The sequence below is a fragment of the Budorcas taxicolor genome, chromosome X (genome assembly GCF_023091745.1).
Source record: "Budorcas taxicolor isolate Tak-1 chromosome X, Takin1.1, whole genome shotgun sequence".
Taxonomy (NCBI): domain Eukaryota; kingdom Metazoa; phylum Chordata; class Mammalia; order Artiodactyla; family Bovidae; genus Budorcas; species Budorcas taxicolor.
In genome coordinates this window covers 40,890,469-40,909,861 of record NC_068935.1, presented here as the reverse complement: position 1 = coordinate 40,909,861, position 19,393 = coordinate 40,890,469, and the positions used below count along the sequence as shown (strand labels likewise).

Here is a 19,393-nt window from a genome sequence, read left to right as displayed (position 1 = left end):
AGGTGTACCTTAGGAGAAGCTAGTTTTAATTTAGGATAGTGGTTGGTTATAAACGACAAAAAAATTTTGTGGCCTAGCCTGCGATGGTCGAACACCAACCTGCATTCTCTGTGGCCCATGCTACTAACTCTGACCTTGGGCTTCTTGCAATAAACTGTGTTTCTGTTAGTCACAGCCCTTATTTCCACCCTAGCTTTGATGCTTTTCCCCTATATAAATCTTTCATCATAATTCTAGATGCCTGCAAATATCAGAAAAAGTGGCAAGGGTACATAAAGCAGTGTTCACCTCCCTGTTTTTTTCTTACCTCTGGAGCCAGTTGTATAAAACTGCCAAGAATGAAAGTTCCACTTAAACCAGAACCTTTCAGCATGGACATCGCTGCCCTGTGGCAACTACTGATACTAGGATTGCTGTTGTTGGTGCTCTCCTTGACTTTCAGTTTATGGCCATCAATTGACAGAATTAAAAATTGACTCCGGTCTATCTGCTCATTTATTGAAAGGGACAGTCTGTTCCAGAAAAGATGTTGCCCAGGAAAACAGACTCTATACTGTGCCCAGAAACCAAAATTGGATGGGTCAGGGCCCAGGCCTGCAAGCTATTGGGTCCCTGGAGTTCATGGTCTCACATGGGCCATGGATAATCTTGCTCTGGAACCATAGGCAGTTGGACAATATGCGTTGACAAGGTCTGGCTCAGTTTTGACATCCTGGCAAGCCAGCGGTAAAGGCTATGTCCCCTTAATTTAAACAGCAGTCCTAGCCAGGCCTATAAGAAATGAGTAGAACAAGAGCTCCTGAGGGAGACTTCAAAGAAAGAAAGAGCAGCAAAACTTTTTGAGATTAAGAGGGTCACACTTGGCTTCTGGGGTTTCAGCTCCCTCTTGAGTTTCTGTCACTTTCATGCTGAATGACCCTCCCACAAGCCTCAGACAAGCTGAGAATATCAAAGGTAACATTAATAAATCACACTGAGAAAAATAAAAGGAAAACACAATTAGCATAGAGCAGACAGGTCACAAAATCCATAATTCTAAGAGTCCCAGGAGAAGCATGGAACGGCTTTAGAAAACACATTTCTTTTGCCCCAAACCACAAAGGATCTTTCGTATCCCTTTTATGTATCTATCTGGGTGCCTCTCCTCCCCATTGTGGATTTCCCTGAGAGAAATACCATCTTGTTTCCCTTTAAGTGTCAACTCTGTTTTCCCTTTTTGGAATCTACTATGCTACTTTCCAGGGTCCCTCCTACCCCTTCCAGATGAAGTCTGAAGAACTGGTCTATTTCCCAAGAGCATGGTGATTAACTGACATTCTTGAACTCCAAGGAAGGTTCTGGCCCTTCAGAGCATATCTGGAGTCATTCTTTACAACCCATTGCTAGGGTGTTCTGACCCATCTATTCCCCATTGAGGGATCTGGAAGTGGCTTAATATGGTTTAACATTCTTGGCATCCCTTCATAGGCAGCATCAATAACAGAGTGAAGGCAGTCATTTTCTCACAAGGTTGAGGGAAGTAAGGAAGAAGGCAGGATCTTCCCATAGTAGGGAAGATCTCCCAATCGCCCTTGTTCCTGGCAAGTACAGAGGACGTTTTTCACAAGGACTTTGTTCTTTGCTTCATTTATTTATTTATTTATTTTTAATTGAATATACTTGCTTCACAGTGTTGTTACTTTCTGCTGTACAGCAAAGTAAATCAGCTATCCGTATACATATATCCCCTCTTTTTTGGATTTCCTTTGGTCACCACCGGGCTTTCCTGGTGGCTCACACGGTAAAGAATCCTCCTGCAATACGGGAGACTTGGGTTGGGAAGATCCCCTGGAGGAGGGCATGGCAAGCCACTCCAGTATTCTTGCCTGGAGAATCCCCACGGACAGAGGAGCCTGGCGGGGTCGCAAAGAGTCGGACACGACTGAGCGACAAAGCACAGCACAGCACAGTAGGTCACCACAGAACATTGAGCAGAGTTTCATGTGGTATACAACAGGTTCTCATTAGTTATTTATTTCATACATAGTACTGTATGTGTATGTACTCAATCCCAACCTCCCAGTTCATCCCGTCCCACCTTCCCCGCCTTGGAATCCTTACATTTGTCTACACATCTGTATCTCTATTTCTGCCTTGCAAATCAGTTCATCTATATCAGTTTTCTAGGTTCCACAAATTTGCATTAATATACGATATTTTTCTCTTTCTGACTTCACTCTGTATGACAGGCTTTAGGTCCATCCACATCAATACAAATGACCCAATTTCATTCTCTTTTATGACTGAGTAATATTCCATTGTATCCATTCCTCCATTGATGGACATTTAGGTTGCTTCCATGTCCAGGCTACTATAAATATTGCTGTTATGAACATTGGGTTAGACTTTTACAGTAATAAGCTTCATTTGTGCCTTTCATGTTTTTATCACTGTCGTTTTCTATCTCTCCATGCCTCCATTTTCCCTAAGCCAAGAAGTGCTCCCAGACAGTGAGATCTTCCATTGTGATTTCAGTGTTTGCTGTGGAGAAATATACGGACACCCAGTTTGTATAGGTTTAAAGAATTTGTTAATAGTAAATTGACTGTTTAGTTGCTGTCTTGAACTAGAGGGCCATTATTTCAAAGCACAGAACCTATGTTACAAAGAGGTGACAGAGATGCTATCAGGATTCCCAGGAAGCCCAGGCCTTCCCAAGTGTAAAACATGTGGGTCTTGCCATATGGTTGACTTAAATTCTGATTATTCCAGAGTCAAGATTTCCTTTTAAAGCCAAGGGGGGAACGCTAAGGCCCATTTCTGATTTTGTACATAATAGAGGAAACAACAGGAACAATAATGAAAAGCAGACTAGTGCTCTTAAGGAGATTATAACTATATTTGTATAAACTTTCATACAGTTGCTTCATCTAGATAAGGCACTAAAACAGTTTCTGTTTTTGTTGACTTTTGTTTCGATAAATGAAGACAGACTGAAAAAATATGTCTAAAGCTGAAAATTATGGACTTGTTTGGCACAAGATGCTTCCCTTCAGCAATTGATGAGAACAGTTTGCATGTGATCAAGAAGGCTTCTCCTCTATCAAATACTCTTGGCATTATAAAGGACAGCATAACCGATGCTATACCACAACTAATTAGAAAAGTGCGCTAGGAGAAAGCAACATGGAGCAGGTGGAAACCCAAAAGGCGAGGCTATCTTACTATCAGCAAATGCATCTCTTATGATTGCAACATCCATGCTTCCAGATGCAGTTTCTCCTTTGGTTTGCATGAGCCTGCTTTCTCCATTCTGGATTTTTCTTCTTAATCTTCTTCCCAGGCTCTTCTTTTCTCATTCTACATACTCTCCCTGTCTAACCTCTTCTTCTTTAAGATTTTCAAATACCACCAGTATGCTGAAGACTCCAAAATCTCTGGAGACCATTCTCCAGCTGAGGTATATGTAACTAAGCTTTGCAACCATAGATCCAGTTGTCAGTTTGTGCCCCACAGGCACATAAATCTCAACATAACCCCAAATTGAACCTCTCATCTCCTTCCACATACTCTCCCCACTCTCAAAGATTTCCTCCCCACCCTGCTTCTTGTACTACTTATTTTGGCAAATAGAGCCACAGTTCATTCATGTTTACCTCCTCTGGGCCCAAGCCTTCCTGCCTTGGTCTGGATTCTGTAGGGGCGCTGGCCCAGTGTGCCAGGTGCCAGCCAAATTCTATCATTAATTCAATGTCCCTCCTTGGATATCTCCCTTGGGTCCATCCATTCTCCTCTCTGAACCTTACTTTCTTCTCTCTGAGGAGCCTTCTAGCTCCATATTTCTGAGTCTTTCCCTTGCCTGGAGTGGGGTATGTTCAATAAAGAGCCTTCAACTTAATCTTTGGCTTAGCTAAGTGTTCTGTGTCAGACTAGACTGTTATTAAACACTCATATTCGTGGAAAGAAGTATATTATTATAAATTATGCAAAACCTAGCATATAACAGTGATTAATGAGCGATGGAGAACAAGATTTGTTTCCATGATTTTTTAGTGTTTTAATCTTCCACGAACATACACAGTAGAATAATGCTCAGGTTTCCAAATTGGAACACAACAGAAAGAAGCTGATTATTGGATTTCACTCAGAAAAGCAAGTCAGAAGTTGCCTATATGCATCATAGAACAGATGACATTGGTAAAAGAGCCCCTACTTAGAAACAGCATGCGTTCACACAGATATGTGATCCCTGAATGGGTGATGCTTGAGCAGTTTGAAAATGGAAATATTTTGGAGTCTTCAGCTGTCCTTTTCAATATAAATGAAGAGAAATGTGTGAAAACCTTTGGTTTACAGATACAGTGCTATAAAGAGACATTCTAGAGCAGAGTTGCGAGAACTTTTCTTTCCTAACTACTCCAGAAAACACTTTCAACACCTTGTGGACATGGCCCTTCCACTGTATTTCTAAGGAGCCAGCTGCAGTTTTACATGTTGAATACAATCAGCACCTTGTGTGTGCTGTGTGCCAAGTTGCTTCAGTCGTGTCCGACCCTTTGCTCCTCTGTCCATGGGATTCTCCAGGCAAGAATACTGGAGTGGGTTGCCATGCCCTCCTTCCAGGGATCTCCCCGACCTGTGTCTCTTAAATCTCCTGCATTGGCAGGTGGGTTCTTTACCACTAGCACCACCTGGGAAGCCAGCTGCACTTTAAAAGCTTGAATACAATCACCCCTTTAGAAAGCTCTTAAGATGTGGAGTTCAGCCACAAAAGTATATTTGAATGCTCTTGGCTTTGAATTCCAACACATAGCTAGAGAATTGATACCCTGAATCCCCACTGTTAAGATCAGAGGCCTTGGTTAGGCAGGAGCGACCCTGCCTCCATCACCCAAGCTGTCCAAGATCCTCCAGCTATTACAGCGACAGAAGGAGACCCCACATCTGTCTGATCCAGCACCCATCCTCTTCCCACAACTTCGGAGTTGCCTTCAGTTCATTTGGCAATGCCATTCTCCAAAGTGCTGACTCCTGCTGGTTTTAGTCTGCTTAAGTTCGTATCTGTGGGCACTGGGGCCGAGAAATGGCACTGCAACAGTCTTATCATGTTTGAAAGCCTACAGTGCAGTCTGGCATAGTCATTTGAACAACAAATGAAAGGCACATGAGTCTGTTACCAAACCTCTAACTTCATATGGGTTAGTCTGTTCTATTCAACAAACATATGTCAGAAGCCACGTTTATCAGGATGCTTAGCAGTCAGCAGGTATTGAAAACCTTCTGTATGATGAATATCTCAAGAAATTAACTTTATGAACAGATAGGAACACAGTTTACCTCCATTGTCCTCAAACAATTTAATATATAACATGCAGGCAGAGTGAGCATTCTTGAAAATACTGTAAGAACAGAGTTAGTAGAAAGTCAAAACAAAGTAATTGTTCACCAAGAAAAAGGAAATGATCGGTTCCTGCCTGCCCCACTGGCAACAGCCTTGGTTCATGTCATTCTGAAGTATAAAGTCAGAATCACACTTCCGAAGAAATGAATGGACTTCTCTTTTTTCTCTGTGTGCTAATTCCTGCCACGGTAATTGGCCTCTTTGGCTTTTCCTAAAAGTTCATTGAGACTTTTCTGGCCTCCTCTTAGGGACTCCCTAATGTATAATGCTCACCAGCTAGACTCCAGTTGTCAATTTTTAATTACGCCAGATCATTTTCAGTAAATAAAACTTCAAGCTCAATTAATGCTGTCAGATCCAATTTTTCTCTCCCCTGCTCTGAGCTCCACTCTGTGGTGTTTGCAGTAATTGCCACTTCGTCAGGAAAGACAACCTTCTCCAGGGCTGGACGTCAGCAGCCCTTTGTGTCTGCCTCTTTCCTGACTCAGGAGCAGCACAGCAGGGTGGCAGAGACGTTTCATCCAGAAGAGTCTAATCGTGTTGCCTGGAAAACAGAGCCAATGCATATGGCGGATTGTAACCCCTCGATGGCTACTGAGTGTGGCTTTCTCATGTGTCTTGTGAGGCAGTGGTTCTGCCCTCCTGATCTTAGCCCAAAGGCCAAGAAGCCATGAGGTACTGGCTCTCAAAATGTGCTCCATAGGCCGGCTATGTCAGATCACCTGGGAACTTCCTCAACCTGCTAAATCAGAGACTGGGGGTCTGACCCAGCCATCTGGGTTTTACAAGTTCTCCAGGTAATGCTGACATCCAAGTCTTGAAGCCACTGTTGTAAGGTTCAGTTCAGTTCAGTCGCTCAGTCGTGTCCGACTCTTTGCGACCCCATGAATCGCAGCACACCAGGCCTCCCTGTCCATCACCAACTCTCCTCCCCTTTCAAGGCTCAAGAGGGAAAGTGGGATATCTCTCGAGACGCTGGAGCAGAAAAGGGCCTACCTTTTAGGTAAGGCCTTGGAAGACGGGAGCAAAGAGGAAGAGATGTGAGCTGCAAGTGAAGCCAAAGTTTAAAGCTGCGTTTTGCTTCTCTGCCAGGCTGCCCTCCTTATACCAAGGTGACAGCAGCCTGGGAGGTACTTTGTCAGGTGTTGTTGTTATGGGAATGGATGGACAGTGATGCCACCCACCTCTCCCCTTGTGACCTGTAAGCAGTCTGGCTGGGCTAAGAGGATGAGGACAAGCAGTCTGTAGGCGCAGGATGAAGAAAATCAGTGGCCTGCAGAAGGCTCCAGGGCTGCAGTTTCTCATTAACTTGAGCATTGAACTCTATATGACTAAGCGAACTGGCACAGTTCACTTATATCTCCTGGAATATAAGACTTTGTAACCCACTTGTAAATTATCACAAACGGGGGTGGAAGAAAGCAGATTGTGGTCCAGGCTGTCCCTCATCCCAAACATCCACTCATTAATCACAACGTATCGCAGTCCCATCACCACCTTGACTCTCACGTGGGAGAGATGACTGCACATCTGACCCTGTCTTTATTCTTGAGCTGCAGTGCCATCGCTCTAATTGCCTGCTAGACACTGTCCATCAACTCCCCAACTCGCTAGGCTCCTGACCAAATCCATCATCTTCCTCTCCGGCCCAGATGCCCCTCCCAACTAATCTGTCTCTTTCACTGGCACCTCTATCTTTTCAGGCATTCAGCTTCCAACCTTCTCATCAGCTTTCTTGAAGACTTTATTCTCATTCTCCAGATGGAGTCACTTCTGAAGTTCAGTCATTTCCTTCTTTCCATCCCCATAATGATCATTCTGGTCCAAGCTCCCATCATATTTCAGATCTCAATCACCCTAAACCATCCAACACCAGAACTATTATTATTTTTTTGCTTCTCAATCCCCTATCTGATGGAGTAGCCCAGGACTAGATGTGAATTCAGTAGTGGTAGGACACAGTTCCAGTGGCCTCTCTGACAGTCTGTAGCCAATATCCAAGCCCTTGGTAAAGACTTAGGTGAATAGCCAGCCGAGATGAAGAGATAGTTTAATTTAGGAAGTGACTAATGTTCTTTCTTGATCCCAGTGAGGCATTCAGGGATGCAACCGCTTTCCCTGGGCAGAAACAGCAGGTGTCAAGAGGTGAAGAGAGCAAAGCAGCAACGATAATCTATAAGCTTCTTGCTCCCCAATGCCCCTGTGGTGAGTTGTGAGAGTGAGAAGTTCATGGAGGGGGAGAGAGCAAGATAATGCAAGTGTCCCAGGTGCCTTTGCCAAGAGCTCTGCAATTGCAGAGTAAAGTAATTGTGAACTTCTGTGTGAATGGTTTGCCTGATCAGCTGAATGCCCTCCACTTTAGAGATGATGATCCTAAGACACAAGCAAGTCATATGCCTTCCTGGCAGCCAGGATTAGAATGCAAGATTTCTGAGTAAGTGCTTTGAACGCCTGAGGTTGCTTCTAAGAGATCACACCCACACCGGGCTTCACAGCAATAAAGATGAGCTTTTCTCTTATTTCAAGACCCTCAGTCATTGCCCATAGTTAAGCAAAGGGAACCTAGGGGAGGAAGCTGAAGGAAAGCACAGCTTAGAGAACTGAACTTTTTTTGCTTGATGATTAACAGAAATCATAGATCATGAAAAGAGGATGCTTTAAAGAGGTATAGACTCTCCTTTAGACACTTCGGGTAGAAGAAAATGAAAAAGTTTGGAGCCAAGAAAGAAAAGCACTCAGGACATAACCTAGAAAGACAAAAAAAAATGAAATGAAGAAGCCTCATCAGCTCTAATTAAAGGAAATCAATATTTGAAGAGGCATCTTGCTCAGTAGCAGGACAAGGGCAAAAATACTTCAGCAATGTGAGCCTCTTAGAAAATAGAAAAGCAGGCTTTCATGGGGAAACAATCATGATTTAAAGGGCTGCAAATGACAACCACGTGGTAGGGTGATAGGCTGTAGAGGGGACTCAAGCACCTTTTGGAAAGAATACTAAATGAGAGCTTCTATCTTTGGTAGAGTCTGTATTTTTTAAGCACAGCTCCTTTTCCTGGGAGCTCTAAGGAGCTGAGGGTCATTTCTAGGGAGCAAAGAGTAGCTACCATTTCCCAAGAGAGACCTGAAGTAACCCCTGAAGAACAGCTTGGGTTTCATTTCTGTTACCACTTAGAAGAACACACACTGGAAAAACACTGAAAGCCATACAAATGCAATAAAGCTTCCACTGGTGTTTAGGCTGAATTTATGGTGGAAGATAGGCTCGCAGGACCGAGCCCAGGCCGGAATTCCTGACCATCTCTCCCTCCCTGATGCTAAAGGTGGCAGGAGCTTGGAGTGAAAAGGTGAGCCTGTCAGAAAAATGGCAGAAAGATAAAAAAGAGCCATATGCATGTTTGGGCACCGCCCAGTTGCTGACTGTTGTCATGATAGCAGTGCCTGTCTGGAGAACACCAGACTCCATTCTCTAGCAGATGTTAAGATCTATAAGGGGCTATGTGATTTACAAAGAAGCAACTCTCAGGCCCACACATGGACATAGAAGATTAGTCCTGGAGCCATATTTCACTGTTTTCCTCAGTTTGCCCAAGTTCCTGGAGCCCGGGTTATCTTCAGTCTAAGAGTCTGTGATTTCACATGATGATCAACCATCAGTAACTGGAATCCAGTTTTCCCAGACCATTCTTCTTTAGGGATGGAACATATGGGATTGGTATGTCACCACTTCCTTCTCTCACACTGGTGCCAGACATCAATAATCAATCACAGAACTCTTCCACTGAGCCAAAATGCAGACTTTTCATTTATTTGTTTAACAAATGTTTCTGAAGCGTCCTCTTAAGAGCTAGTTGCAGAGACAGAAAAACAGTAAAATATAAACCACACTGTAGGTCTACAGGTACCACATGCTAAGTGCCAAATAAAAGATAGTAGACAATGAGTATTATAGCCCAACTCCCCTTCTGAAATAGTATTTCAATTTCCTAGGACCCTGAAATTTCATTTTTAAAATTTCAGTGTTGTTGTACTTAGAGCAACACAACTATTTCTCATAGATCTGAGATGAATTAATTTCAAAAACAGCTTACAAAGTACTATAAGAAATGCAGAAGTTGCTGTATGCCACCCACCAAGAAAGTGAGTCAAGGATGTTTGAACTGCTAGGTTCTTCTCCCTCAAATACCTCTCTGACCTACAAAAAATCCAGGTTGGAGTGGATCTGATTGCCATTTGGGGTGAAGTACACTGGATGCCATTTCAGCATCTAATTATTCAATCCGAAACACTTTGAAAATGCTGAAGAGTTGGGTTAGTCATAGTTTTCCCACCTGAATACAATGTGCATAATATTGCAGGATTTTTTTCCCCACTTTTCTGGTGGTGGAGACATTTGTGGAGCCTGTGGAAAATGTTTTATTTGCTATTTGATGGACAGCCAACCAAGCAGACAGAGAGAGGGCTGCCATCCATTACATTTTCCTATCAGGAGCTCACCTGGAATTGTGTTCATACGTCTTTGAGGAGGCTGGATTGGGAGGGAAAGAGGAAAGAATCTTACCCTCTGAAGAAGATAGCTTACTCCTGAGTAGGAGAAGCCTGGATCCATGCCCTCTGGGATTTCGGGCCGTAGCTTTTAAGATCCAAAGAGGAGATGGAAGTCAAAAGGGCTGACAAGTGGTCTAGAGACAGACAAAATAATGATGGCTGGAATGCTCTTGTTCCAGAAGTGTAAATTGGAAACTGGCTGTAATCTCAGGCAGCCCTCTAGAACCTCATATACCCCAAGTTACCACCCATAAAGCCTAAAAGCAGGCAGGACTTATTCCTGTAAGCCCTTGGGATTACCAGATGTTTCCTTCCATGGTCAGTATCCTTTGGGTTGTCCACCCATGTTTTTCCAGATCTCTGAGGCTCTCAGTTTGCAGTTGCAGGATTTTGTCTTTCTCTTTCTTGGATTGCTTCTGAAAAACTCAGGGTCTTTCTTTCTCAAAGTTTCAAAATCATAGCATCTTGTCCAGACTTACCTACCTAGCTTGGAACTTTGAGGAAGAATGATGGCTCTTTCCCCTCAATGTTCGGCCAGCCTTTCTATACAACAGCCCTTAGTACTGATACATCTACAAAATTAAACTCCAAGGATCCAAGCCTGCCACTGTTCTGCTCGTCCCTCCCCCACTTTCAGGTTCATTTTGCCACTTTGGAAGCCATTTGGGGCTTCCCTGGTGGCTCAGCTGGTAAAGAATCCTCCTGCAATGCAGGAGACCTGGGTTCGATCGCTGGGTCAGGAAGGTCCCCTGAAGAAGGGAATGGCTACCTGCTCCAGTATTCTTACCTGGAGAACCCCATGAACAGAGGAGCCTGGTGGGTGGCAGCGCATGGGGTCACAGTCACACACCACTGAGTGACTTTCACTTTCCCTTTCCCTTTTGCCCCTGTCAGTGGATCTCTGCTGCTGGCATGAAACAAATATTTTGAATTTTTGATTACTTTCACCCCTAGTCTTGGTGCCTTGCCTTCCATCTGCAATTTTCCTGAGAAAGTATTTGTGTTTATTCCCCCTCCAATCTACACTTGCAGGATTTGGCAGTAGGTCAGAGGAGTCCTTATTTCCATCACTTAAAGGACAACTGCTCCAGGACCACCACCCCCACCTCCAGAGCAGCAGTTAACAATAATAAAGCAGCTGACAGCTTTTCCTGATGTCCTGTGGTGCCCTGCATTGACCTTAAACATGGTCACTTGTCACGATTTTAAAGGAGCCTTGGCTCCCAACGCACAGCTTTGGGAATTTGTAGTTGTTGTTCAGTTGCTAAGTTCTGTCCGACTCTTTGTGACCCCTTGGACTGCAGCACGCCAGGCCTCCATGTCCCTCACTATCTCCCGAAGTTTGCTCAAGTTCATGTCCATTGAAGCAGTGATGCTATCCAACCATCTCATCCTCTGCTGCCTTCTTCTTTTGCCTTCAATCTTTACCAGCATTCTAGTATTCTTGCCGCGAGAACCCCCATGAACAGTATAAAAAGGCAAAAAGATTTGGGACTACAGCAGTGGGGATGGGTGTCTTTTATTCAAAAGAACAAGAATGCATGAACTTCGTGACTTGGGGGAACAGGGTGCTAAATGACCACCTCCTCTGAGCCTAGCAGCCTGCAAGATCAAAAGGGTCTTTGTTTCCAAAGGTTTTTAGCAAAGTTTCCCACTGCCTTCTGTTTGAATGAGAGGCTGGGCAGAGGAAGACTCAGTGGCCAGTGAGCAGAGTGTGGAATTGAGACCTGGTTGAATTTTGCAACACACAGCATATTTCATCCCTCACATGACACAGCAGCAGCCTTCTGGAAGAGACAGTTTAGAATTCTTCTGCGTTCCAATCTTTTGTCCAATAGTGTTATCACTTCATTTCTGAGCGAGGTTCTGAATGCCAGTGGTAGCTGGTATGGTCCAGGGATGGTTAAGAAGTTCTTTGCCAGGAAGTCAGCATGGACAGGCAGGAGCAGCGCTGCATGAGTTCTTCAGCACTGTCTCAGTGGACTTCTGACACCTCCTCTGAGACGGACTATGTGGCCGCTGTCCAGAGCCACTCACTCTAGCAGAAGGATTGAAGCTCACCTCGGTGACCCCACTTCAAAGAACTGTTTCGAGGCCCTCCTGGACACAATCCTACCTGCTAGAACTTTTGCTATCTGTCTTTTTAGCCCTTTGCCCACACACTTCTGGATTGCCTTGGCAGTTCCTGGGAGTATTAGTTGCTAAGTCATGTCTGACTCGTGATCCTATGGACTGTAGCCCACCAGGCTCCTCTGTGTATGGGATTCTCCAGGCAAGAATATTGGAGTGGTAGCCATGCTCTCCTCCAACAGCTCTTCTGGATCCAGGGATTGAACCCAGGTCTCCTGCATGGCAGGCAGTTTCTATCACGGGGAATCCATGGTTATCTCTTGTTCCAATCACATCCATGGAGTCACTTAAAGCTGATGGATGCGAGGCAGAATATCTTTTGTGACCCCCCAACCCCACCTCACCCCACATTTAAATACAGCTCTTTGTAGAGACCTATTTCTGATGTACTTAAAAGATTCATAAATATCTGGAAAGCTCTTTGACATTCTCTCAGACAATATTCTGTGCCTTTGGAAGGCTCTATTATACTCACTGAAAGCCAAGCTATGCATTTTTCTTTTTTACCTTGACTTTCCATAAAAGGTTATGCTGACGTAGATCTTTACTAACAAAAAAAAAATCTTTCTGATAAAATCAGGATAAATAATTCCACACATCATCAAGTGGGGAAAAGGGCTTTGCATTGGTTTCCATGGAAATCTGAAGATGAAGTAAAGTAATAATTTCAAGGCAGAGCAGCTGAATTGAAGATAATGGTAAAAATAGTTTGATAAAGAAAATAGAATAAAGTAATCAAGAAGCCTCCAATCAATTATCCCTCTTTGTTTACTTTCCAGTGATTAATTTGTTTGCGTTTATTAACCTGATGAGATTAAGCAGACCTTCCTAGTGATTTATTTCGTAATTGTTTCCAAGGTTTGACATAAGCTGTGGAGTTATTGAAGGTGGAGATTTAAATTCAATTACTCATGAAGCAGGTGGTGCCTCTCCTGAAAGAATATCTGGATTCACGGCCTTCCTATGCTAACATTATGAGTGAGAATTATTAATTCATCTGATAGTATCTCCCAAAGACTTTTAGAAGTCATTTGGCATCCACATACTTCACAAGTCAGCAGCTTCAGAACTGAACTCGAAGTACAGAGAACCCAGAGACAAATAAAGGATTTTATGTTAAAGACTTTTTTTTTTTTTTTTTTTTTTGGCCAGAGCCTCCCTGGGGCCCTGGGCTGTGGTGCTATCATGAATGGCATCCACCAGCTGAAGCTTTGAATGTCAGAAGAATAGCGTTCTTTGAATTTGACCAATGGTCCCCACTCTCTTTACCTTTGAAGGGCAGCTCTGGATAAGATCATGCTTTATTTTGACAGATGAGAGAGACAGAGAGACACACACACACACACAGATTGAGAGATCAAGAGAGGCACCTTGAAAATCTTTAAACGAAATGAGAGAAATGAAATGACTAATTCATTTTTGTCTCTGTGGTCATGGTTGTATATCTTTTTCTATTCTTTCTGTGGGTATAGTAAGGATAAACAGGGTTCTCCAAACACTACTCCAGGCGCCAACTCTCCATCATCCGCAAAGGCCCGGAACACATCTAAGAATGGGAAGTAAGTGAAAAGTGCCCCCATGCATCTGACATTGCTGTCACAAAGCCATGTGCTGTCCTCATTTTGTCATTCATTCATATTCATTCAGAGATTTGTGGAATGCCTTCTGTGGGCTTCACTTTGGGTTAGTCACTGGGGAATTTAAATGAGTGAGGCAGGTGTCAGGAATGTTGGGTGCACGAAAGACTAAAGAAAGGAGAAGAGAGAGAGGGGAGCGTCAGGAGGTGACTTTGGAAAGAGAGCTTTTAGGGCTGATTGTGACGACGGCCAAGGACTTAGAGCAATGCAAGATTTGAACTGTACTTCTCAAAAAGTGAAGAAAGGAGAAGCAGCGGCACTGATCAATCATTTTATGATTTGTAAAATCCATGAAAATCTGTCTGATCCATACACTAAGATTTGGGGTGGATTTAGAAGAATCTGGAAAGCCATTCCATAACTGGCCTGGTTTAAGTGCGTGTACATTGTGGCCATATCACTGATGTACATGATATGTGTATTCTTTTCCTGTGGACTGACCTGTACTGTGACCTACCGGAAACTGTCTTTTTGGTATTGCCAAAAACTTGGATTGGCTGAATATTTGGGATGTTAGATTTGCTCTTTGGGTTGATTCCATGAAACAATGTTGGCTGACCTCTCTCTGGCTTTAGCAGAGCACGGCAATTGGAGAGAGTGTGATCTCTTGCAGATAAGATATCTCCAAGTAGGTGCTCCCTTTTGAAAGTGGCTGCAGCCCTTTGGTGAATGACTCGGGTCCTCTTCTTGTAAGCCCTCTGTCTCAGCGCTGTCGGGCATTGTGACAGGCAGAAATACAGCCCGAAGGAGCACCCAGCCCGCATCCAGGAGAAGATGAAAGATGCCTTCATCATGCTAAAAGCTCTAATCTAGCAATAAGCTATGTCACTACAAGAGCACAGCTTTGCTACGAAAGGTGAATTTGTAACGGTCACATATCTTATGTATTCAGCATTGGGCCATAAATGCTGCAGTTTGATCTTATTTTCAATTCCCAAAGTGCAAGATCTATTGGATGCCTTTTTCCCCCTCTTTTTCTCCTGAATACCATTTCAGGTTTGCATATAAAGTTGAATGTGTGCTATCCTGGAGAATATCAAAAGCAGTGGTGAAGACATAAGATGGCCTCTCAGAGCAGTTAGAACTCATTTCAGTTATTTATCGCTGAACACCACAATCAAAATGCTGTATAAATTATGAAGGAAGGGAATTGATGCACACACCCTCCAGCAGCTGTTTCCAAATTAGTCCCAATTCATCGTCAGCATGTGCCCACAGGTAACAGAGATGGCATTGGAGAATCACTCTGAACTCCATGGTTGCAGAAATGGCAGGCCCTGTCTGGGTATCTTGTACACACCTGTCCTGCTGACAACTGCAGGGCACGGTCTCCATTTATTAGACCCTGATGTATAATTAGGGATACTTGTGATTGCTGTTGTGCTTTGAAAGAGCCTTGTTTTGTGTCTTTAGGCTTTGTGGGAACCCAGACTCTTACCTTGTGAGTGAAGAGTCTCAGTGAGCCACAAAAGAGCAGTTGGTAGAATTGGAGTTCAGATGACATAGGGAACGCGTACCTAATACCATTCCCGAGTTGTTAACATAGAGGCCAGCATAAATACGTTCTTAAGTAGATAAACACGATCTTATAGCCCACTTGCTGGATCTGGGCAGCTCCCAAGCTTCTGCCATGGTGAGGGCCTCCCTTCCTGCACATTCTGAGCTAGGTGTCTTTTGTCTCTCGTGTATGTGACACCCAGACTGTGTGTGTTCTTGTCAATTCTTCATTCTTTGGGGGGGAGGGTTATTGATGAAGAATAAAAAGTTCTCCAATAGACAGTATTCTCTTCAAGGCTATGTTTCAGGTTCTCTTATCTCCCATCAGTTGGCAGGAAGTTTGTTGTTGTTTTTTTTTAACTCTTTCTCTGTACATTTTCTCCTTCTCAGAAAATTTTTGTCAACAGCAGCAGTACTGACCTTCCATGAATATGGTGAGACTATCTGGTGGGGGGGTGTCATTTTCCCACACGTTCTAGAACAAAACAATGTCTGTCAATGTTTAGGAACACATGTTATTATTGGTCAGAGAGAGTGGTTATTTCCTGGATTTGGGGGGAGTGTGGTGGGGAAGGAGGGAGCTAGGTGGGTTTCTGCCCCAGCCCCGGGGTTTTCCCCATGGTGCCTTTTCACAATAGTCAGCATCTGGCATGGGTGTTGTTCTGCTGGCTTTTCTCATATTATTTGACGTAATAACAGGGAGACATGGAGCAGTTTTTAAGAGTTCCTCTGTGCTATTTTGAGGCCAGATACAGGCTGGGAGATAGAAGGTGTGTTCTTCTCTGAAAAGTAATTGGCCTCCTCTCTTTTGAAGACAAGTTAAGCTGCCTCAAATATACCTCACGACCCCAAATAATGACGACCAGTATGTGCTGAGTGGGTGATATGGGCCAACCTCTGTCCCCCAGCACTTGATACATTCTGTCTCATTAATTCTCACCTACCAAAAGCTCATGAAGTAGGCACTATTATTATTTCCATTTGATATACGAGGAAATGGAGGCCTGGAGAGGATATTGTATGCTTATATGGGGTCTTCCAATGAACAATTTTGGCATAACCCTTCCTTAGCACCAATAATAGTAATAATCATCACTAAAATCTATCAAACTTTGACACTGTGCCCTTGTGCTAGACCCTGGGCCACAGAGACAGATATAAGATACAATAGGTGCCCTCAAGGAACTCACAGTCTTCGCAGAGAACAGAGGATGGCAGTGTGGTACCCACAGAGAAGCAGTCACAGAGCCTCCATTGGTGGACCCAACAGAGTCACCCCAACCAACGCCGAGGTCCAGGTGGAGAAGACATCATGTGCGGATATCAATGAAGGCTTCTGAGAAGTGACCCTTGAATCCTTTAATTGTCTCCATTTATCTCCCATGTGGCAAGGCAAGGGCAGAAGAGGAAAATGCAAATTAATCACTAAGATGGACAGAATCCTCTCATGTTGATGAAAATGAGTGAGAGTTGTGAATGAGGTCAAAGCTAAAACTGAATGACCAGTTGTGTCTTTTTTCCCAACCTCAATTCATTTGGGGCCAACCGACATGCAGTATAGCAGGCTTATTAGGTTAAGAAACCTACAGCTTAAAAGTTGTGTCATTCTGCTTGCTCAATTTTATTGCCTGCATCTGAAGCTGGGTAGCCAGCCCTCTGTTTCAGGGAGGAACAGATGGAATGGGATATGTCTGAGCAGCAGAGCCAGACTACCCTGGCAATGACTTTCAGGGAGGTATATGCAGTTTATTCTATGCTAACAATGAGCCAAAATGACAGAACAAGAAAATAAAAAGCAGTTGCAGAGCCATACCACGGAGATCAGGAAGCATAGGTTTGGCAGAGGTTGATCAGAGACCAAACAGACCAGGCTGCCATATTTAATTTAGTTCCCTCTGCTAATGTGAGTCTGTTATTCTGTCCGATGCATCAGGCCACAGACAATCCCTTTGCCGATCCATTGGGTTATTCCCAACAAGCACTTAAACCATCAAGGCTGAGCATGCATGAAACCACAGGAGCTGTTATAAATTTTCTGTTTGTATCAGAACATGTTCACATGTCACATGAAACCAACCCTTTTGTTTGATCAGATAAGGGCTCAAGAAGAGTCAGTCACTTTCCAGGAGTCACGCATCTAATCAGCAGATGTCAGCCTAGAATCCTGGTATTCTAATACTTGTCCTGTGCTCTTTCTACTTCAGCGTATGCTGCAGTTCTCCCAGATAGCAAGGCACTTTGGTTAATCACACCCTCAAGGCTTGGAGCATAGTCTCAGGATGTCCAGCTGAGTGCTATGCCCTCCATACACCGCCATACCCATATTTGTGGATTCTGTCAGCCTCCATGAAAATGGAGACCTTGGGGAGAAATTGAAACCATTCCATTAAAAAAAAAATGTAGCAGTAGTGATGACGAAACGAAATAGCATGCACTTTTCAAATACTTCACTGTTTCTCCAAAGTACCATATTCTAGTTGTGTTTAGACAGTTACCCTTTCTCAGTATTACTGTTGAGCTATCTTGAGCCTTTAACACACCCCTTCATCAAGAAAGCAATAAAGAGAACTTGTAGATTACTATAGCTGTTTTTACTCAAGTCAGTCAACCAAGGCTGAGGGTGTGTGTGTGTGTGTGTGTGTGTGTGTGTGTAATATTCAGAGGCATCAATTTAAAAATTAGATTGTAGGCAGTTACAGATGATGCTGAATATCAATCAGTCCTCTCAGCCTGAGATGTTTTTCACATAGACACAGGGTATGGAAAGACAAGGACCAAGTTCAATTTGCAAATACTAGTGGAGGACATGAATATTACAGGACCAGGGCAGAGCACCCAAGCATGGTGCCTGGTAAAAGATACCATAAATGTTGGATTCAGTTCCATAAATGTCAGCTTAAATGAAGGAAACTGGAGAGGGAAGGAAGGATGCTAAAATGGAGGAAAGGGAGGACAGAAGGGGAATCTGAGACGGTTAAGTCACACCTGCTCACTGGACACATCTATCCAGAGCCAATCCTGGTAGCAGATACCACAGGAAGAGTGACTGCAACCTGTTTTTGCCAAACTGTCTCATAATGAACAGGCCTCTTTCAGCAGTCACTAGATGAGCACAGTCAGGAGCAGATAGCTTCATAAATAAACACACCAGTTCTTTGGTTTTCATTGGCAGGACCCAAATGGAAAACTTTCCTGCTTTAGAATGAAGAGGCAAAGTCTTGGTTGTTCTGTGTGGATTCAGTGTGGTGCAGTTCTATGTTCAGATTGAGTTGTTTGCAGGTGGATTACTAGTGTCCAAGTCCTGTGTACTATGATCTCATGATTATGTCATTTCCTCTCATTGAGAGCCATGTATTTCTTCTAAAACAGTAGGCTGTGACTACCGCCAAAACCTCTAGTTTTGCCTCTCTGTATGAAAGTGTGTGTGTGTGTGTGTATAGTTTCACTTCAAAATTGTGGTATGCTGTATGAGTACACCAATCAAATGGCCAAGTATTTAACTTTTCAAATCATCGCTATAGTTCGATGCAATGATGATGTCAGTAATGCCTTAGTTTAGCTATTAGGCTAAGTCTAATATCACAAAGGTTTGTAGAAAACCAAAGCCCCAAACTCACTCACTCACTTTTTCTCTCCACCTACCCTCCCTGCCCCTCCCTCTCTGCTGTTGCTCCTTTGTAGAAAAAGACAAATGACAGAGACATAAGCTGATGTCAGAATGTATTTCTAAGAACAACATGGAGTGGAGTGTGCCCGAAAATCAGGACATTTGTAGCCTAATTGCCTTTTTCCTCCAATATCCCACATCCAGGATAGTGCAAGACCTTTGGTCACAACAAAAAGGTCAAATCTATCCAAGAAGGTACACTTATTAATAGGGCAGGAAGCTAATTAAAACATTTGAAAAGGACTTTTAATAACAAGGGGTCAATAGCACATAGGTTTGGCATACTTTGAGCTTTCACCTAGTGCCAACCAACTGTAGATGGGGCTGTTCAAAGAGCTCCTTAAATAAAACAGTCATGCAGTCTTGTGTGTGTTTGAAAGGACATCAGCTATGGAGTCAGATGCACCTGGATGTGAATCCTGGCTCTATCACTGATTAACTTTGTACCTACCTCATTGGGCTATTGTGAGGATAAAATTATCATAATCTAAGTAAGGCTCTTCTAGTGTCTGGCACATGGCAACTGTTTAATAAATG

General features: G+C 43.5%; 1 protein-coding gene across 1 annotated transcript in view; it reads left to right on the top strand.

Annotated features, from left to right (window-relative positions):
• HS6ST2 (heparan sulfate 6-O-sulfotransferase 2) overlaps window positions 1-19,393 on the top strand; it is a 373,559-nt gene that overhangs the window by 317,569 nt on the left and 36,597 nt on the right. Inside the window, exon 4 of the mRNA XM_052663595.1 lies at window positions 13,528-13,614. Within this exon, the coding sequence (XP_052519555.1) occupies window positions 13,528-13,614 (87 nt within the window). The remainder of the gene's footprint in view (window positions 1-13,527; window positions 13,615-19,393) is intronic.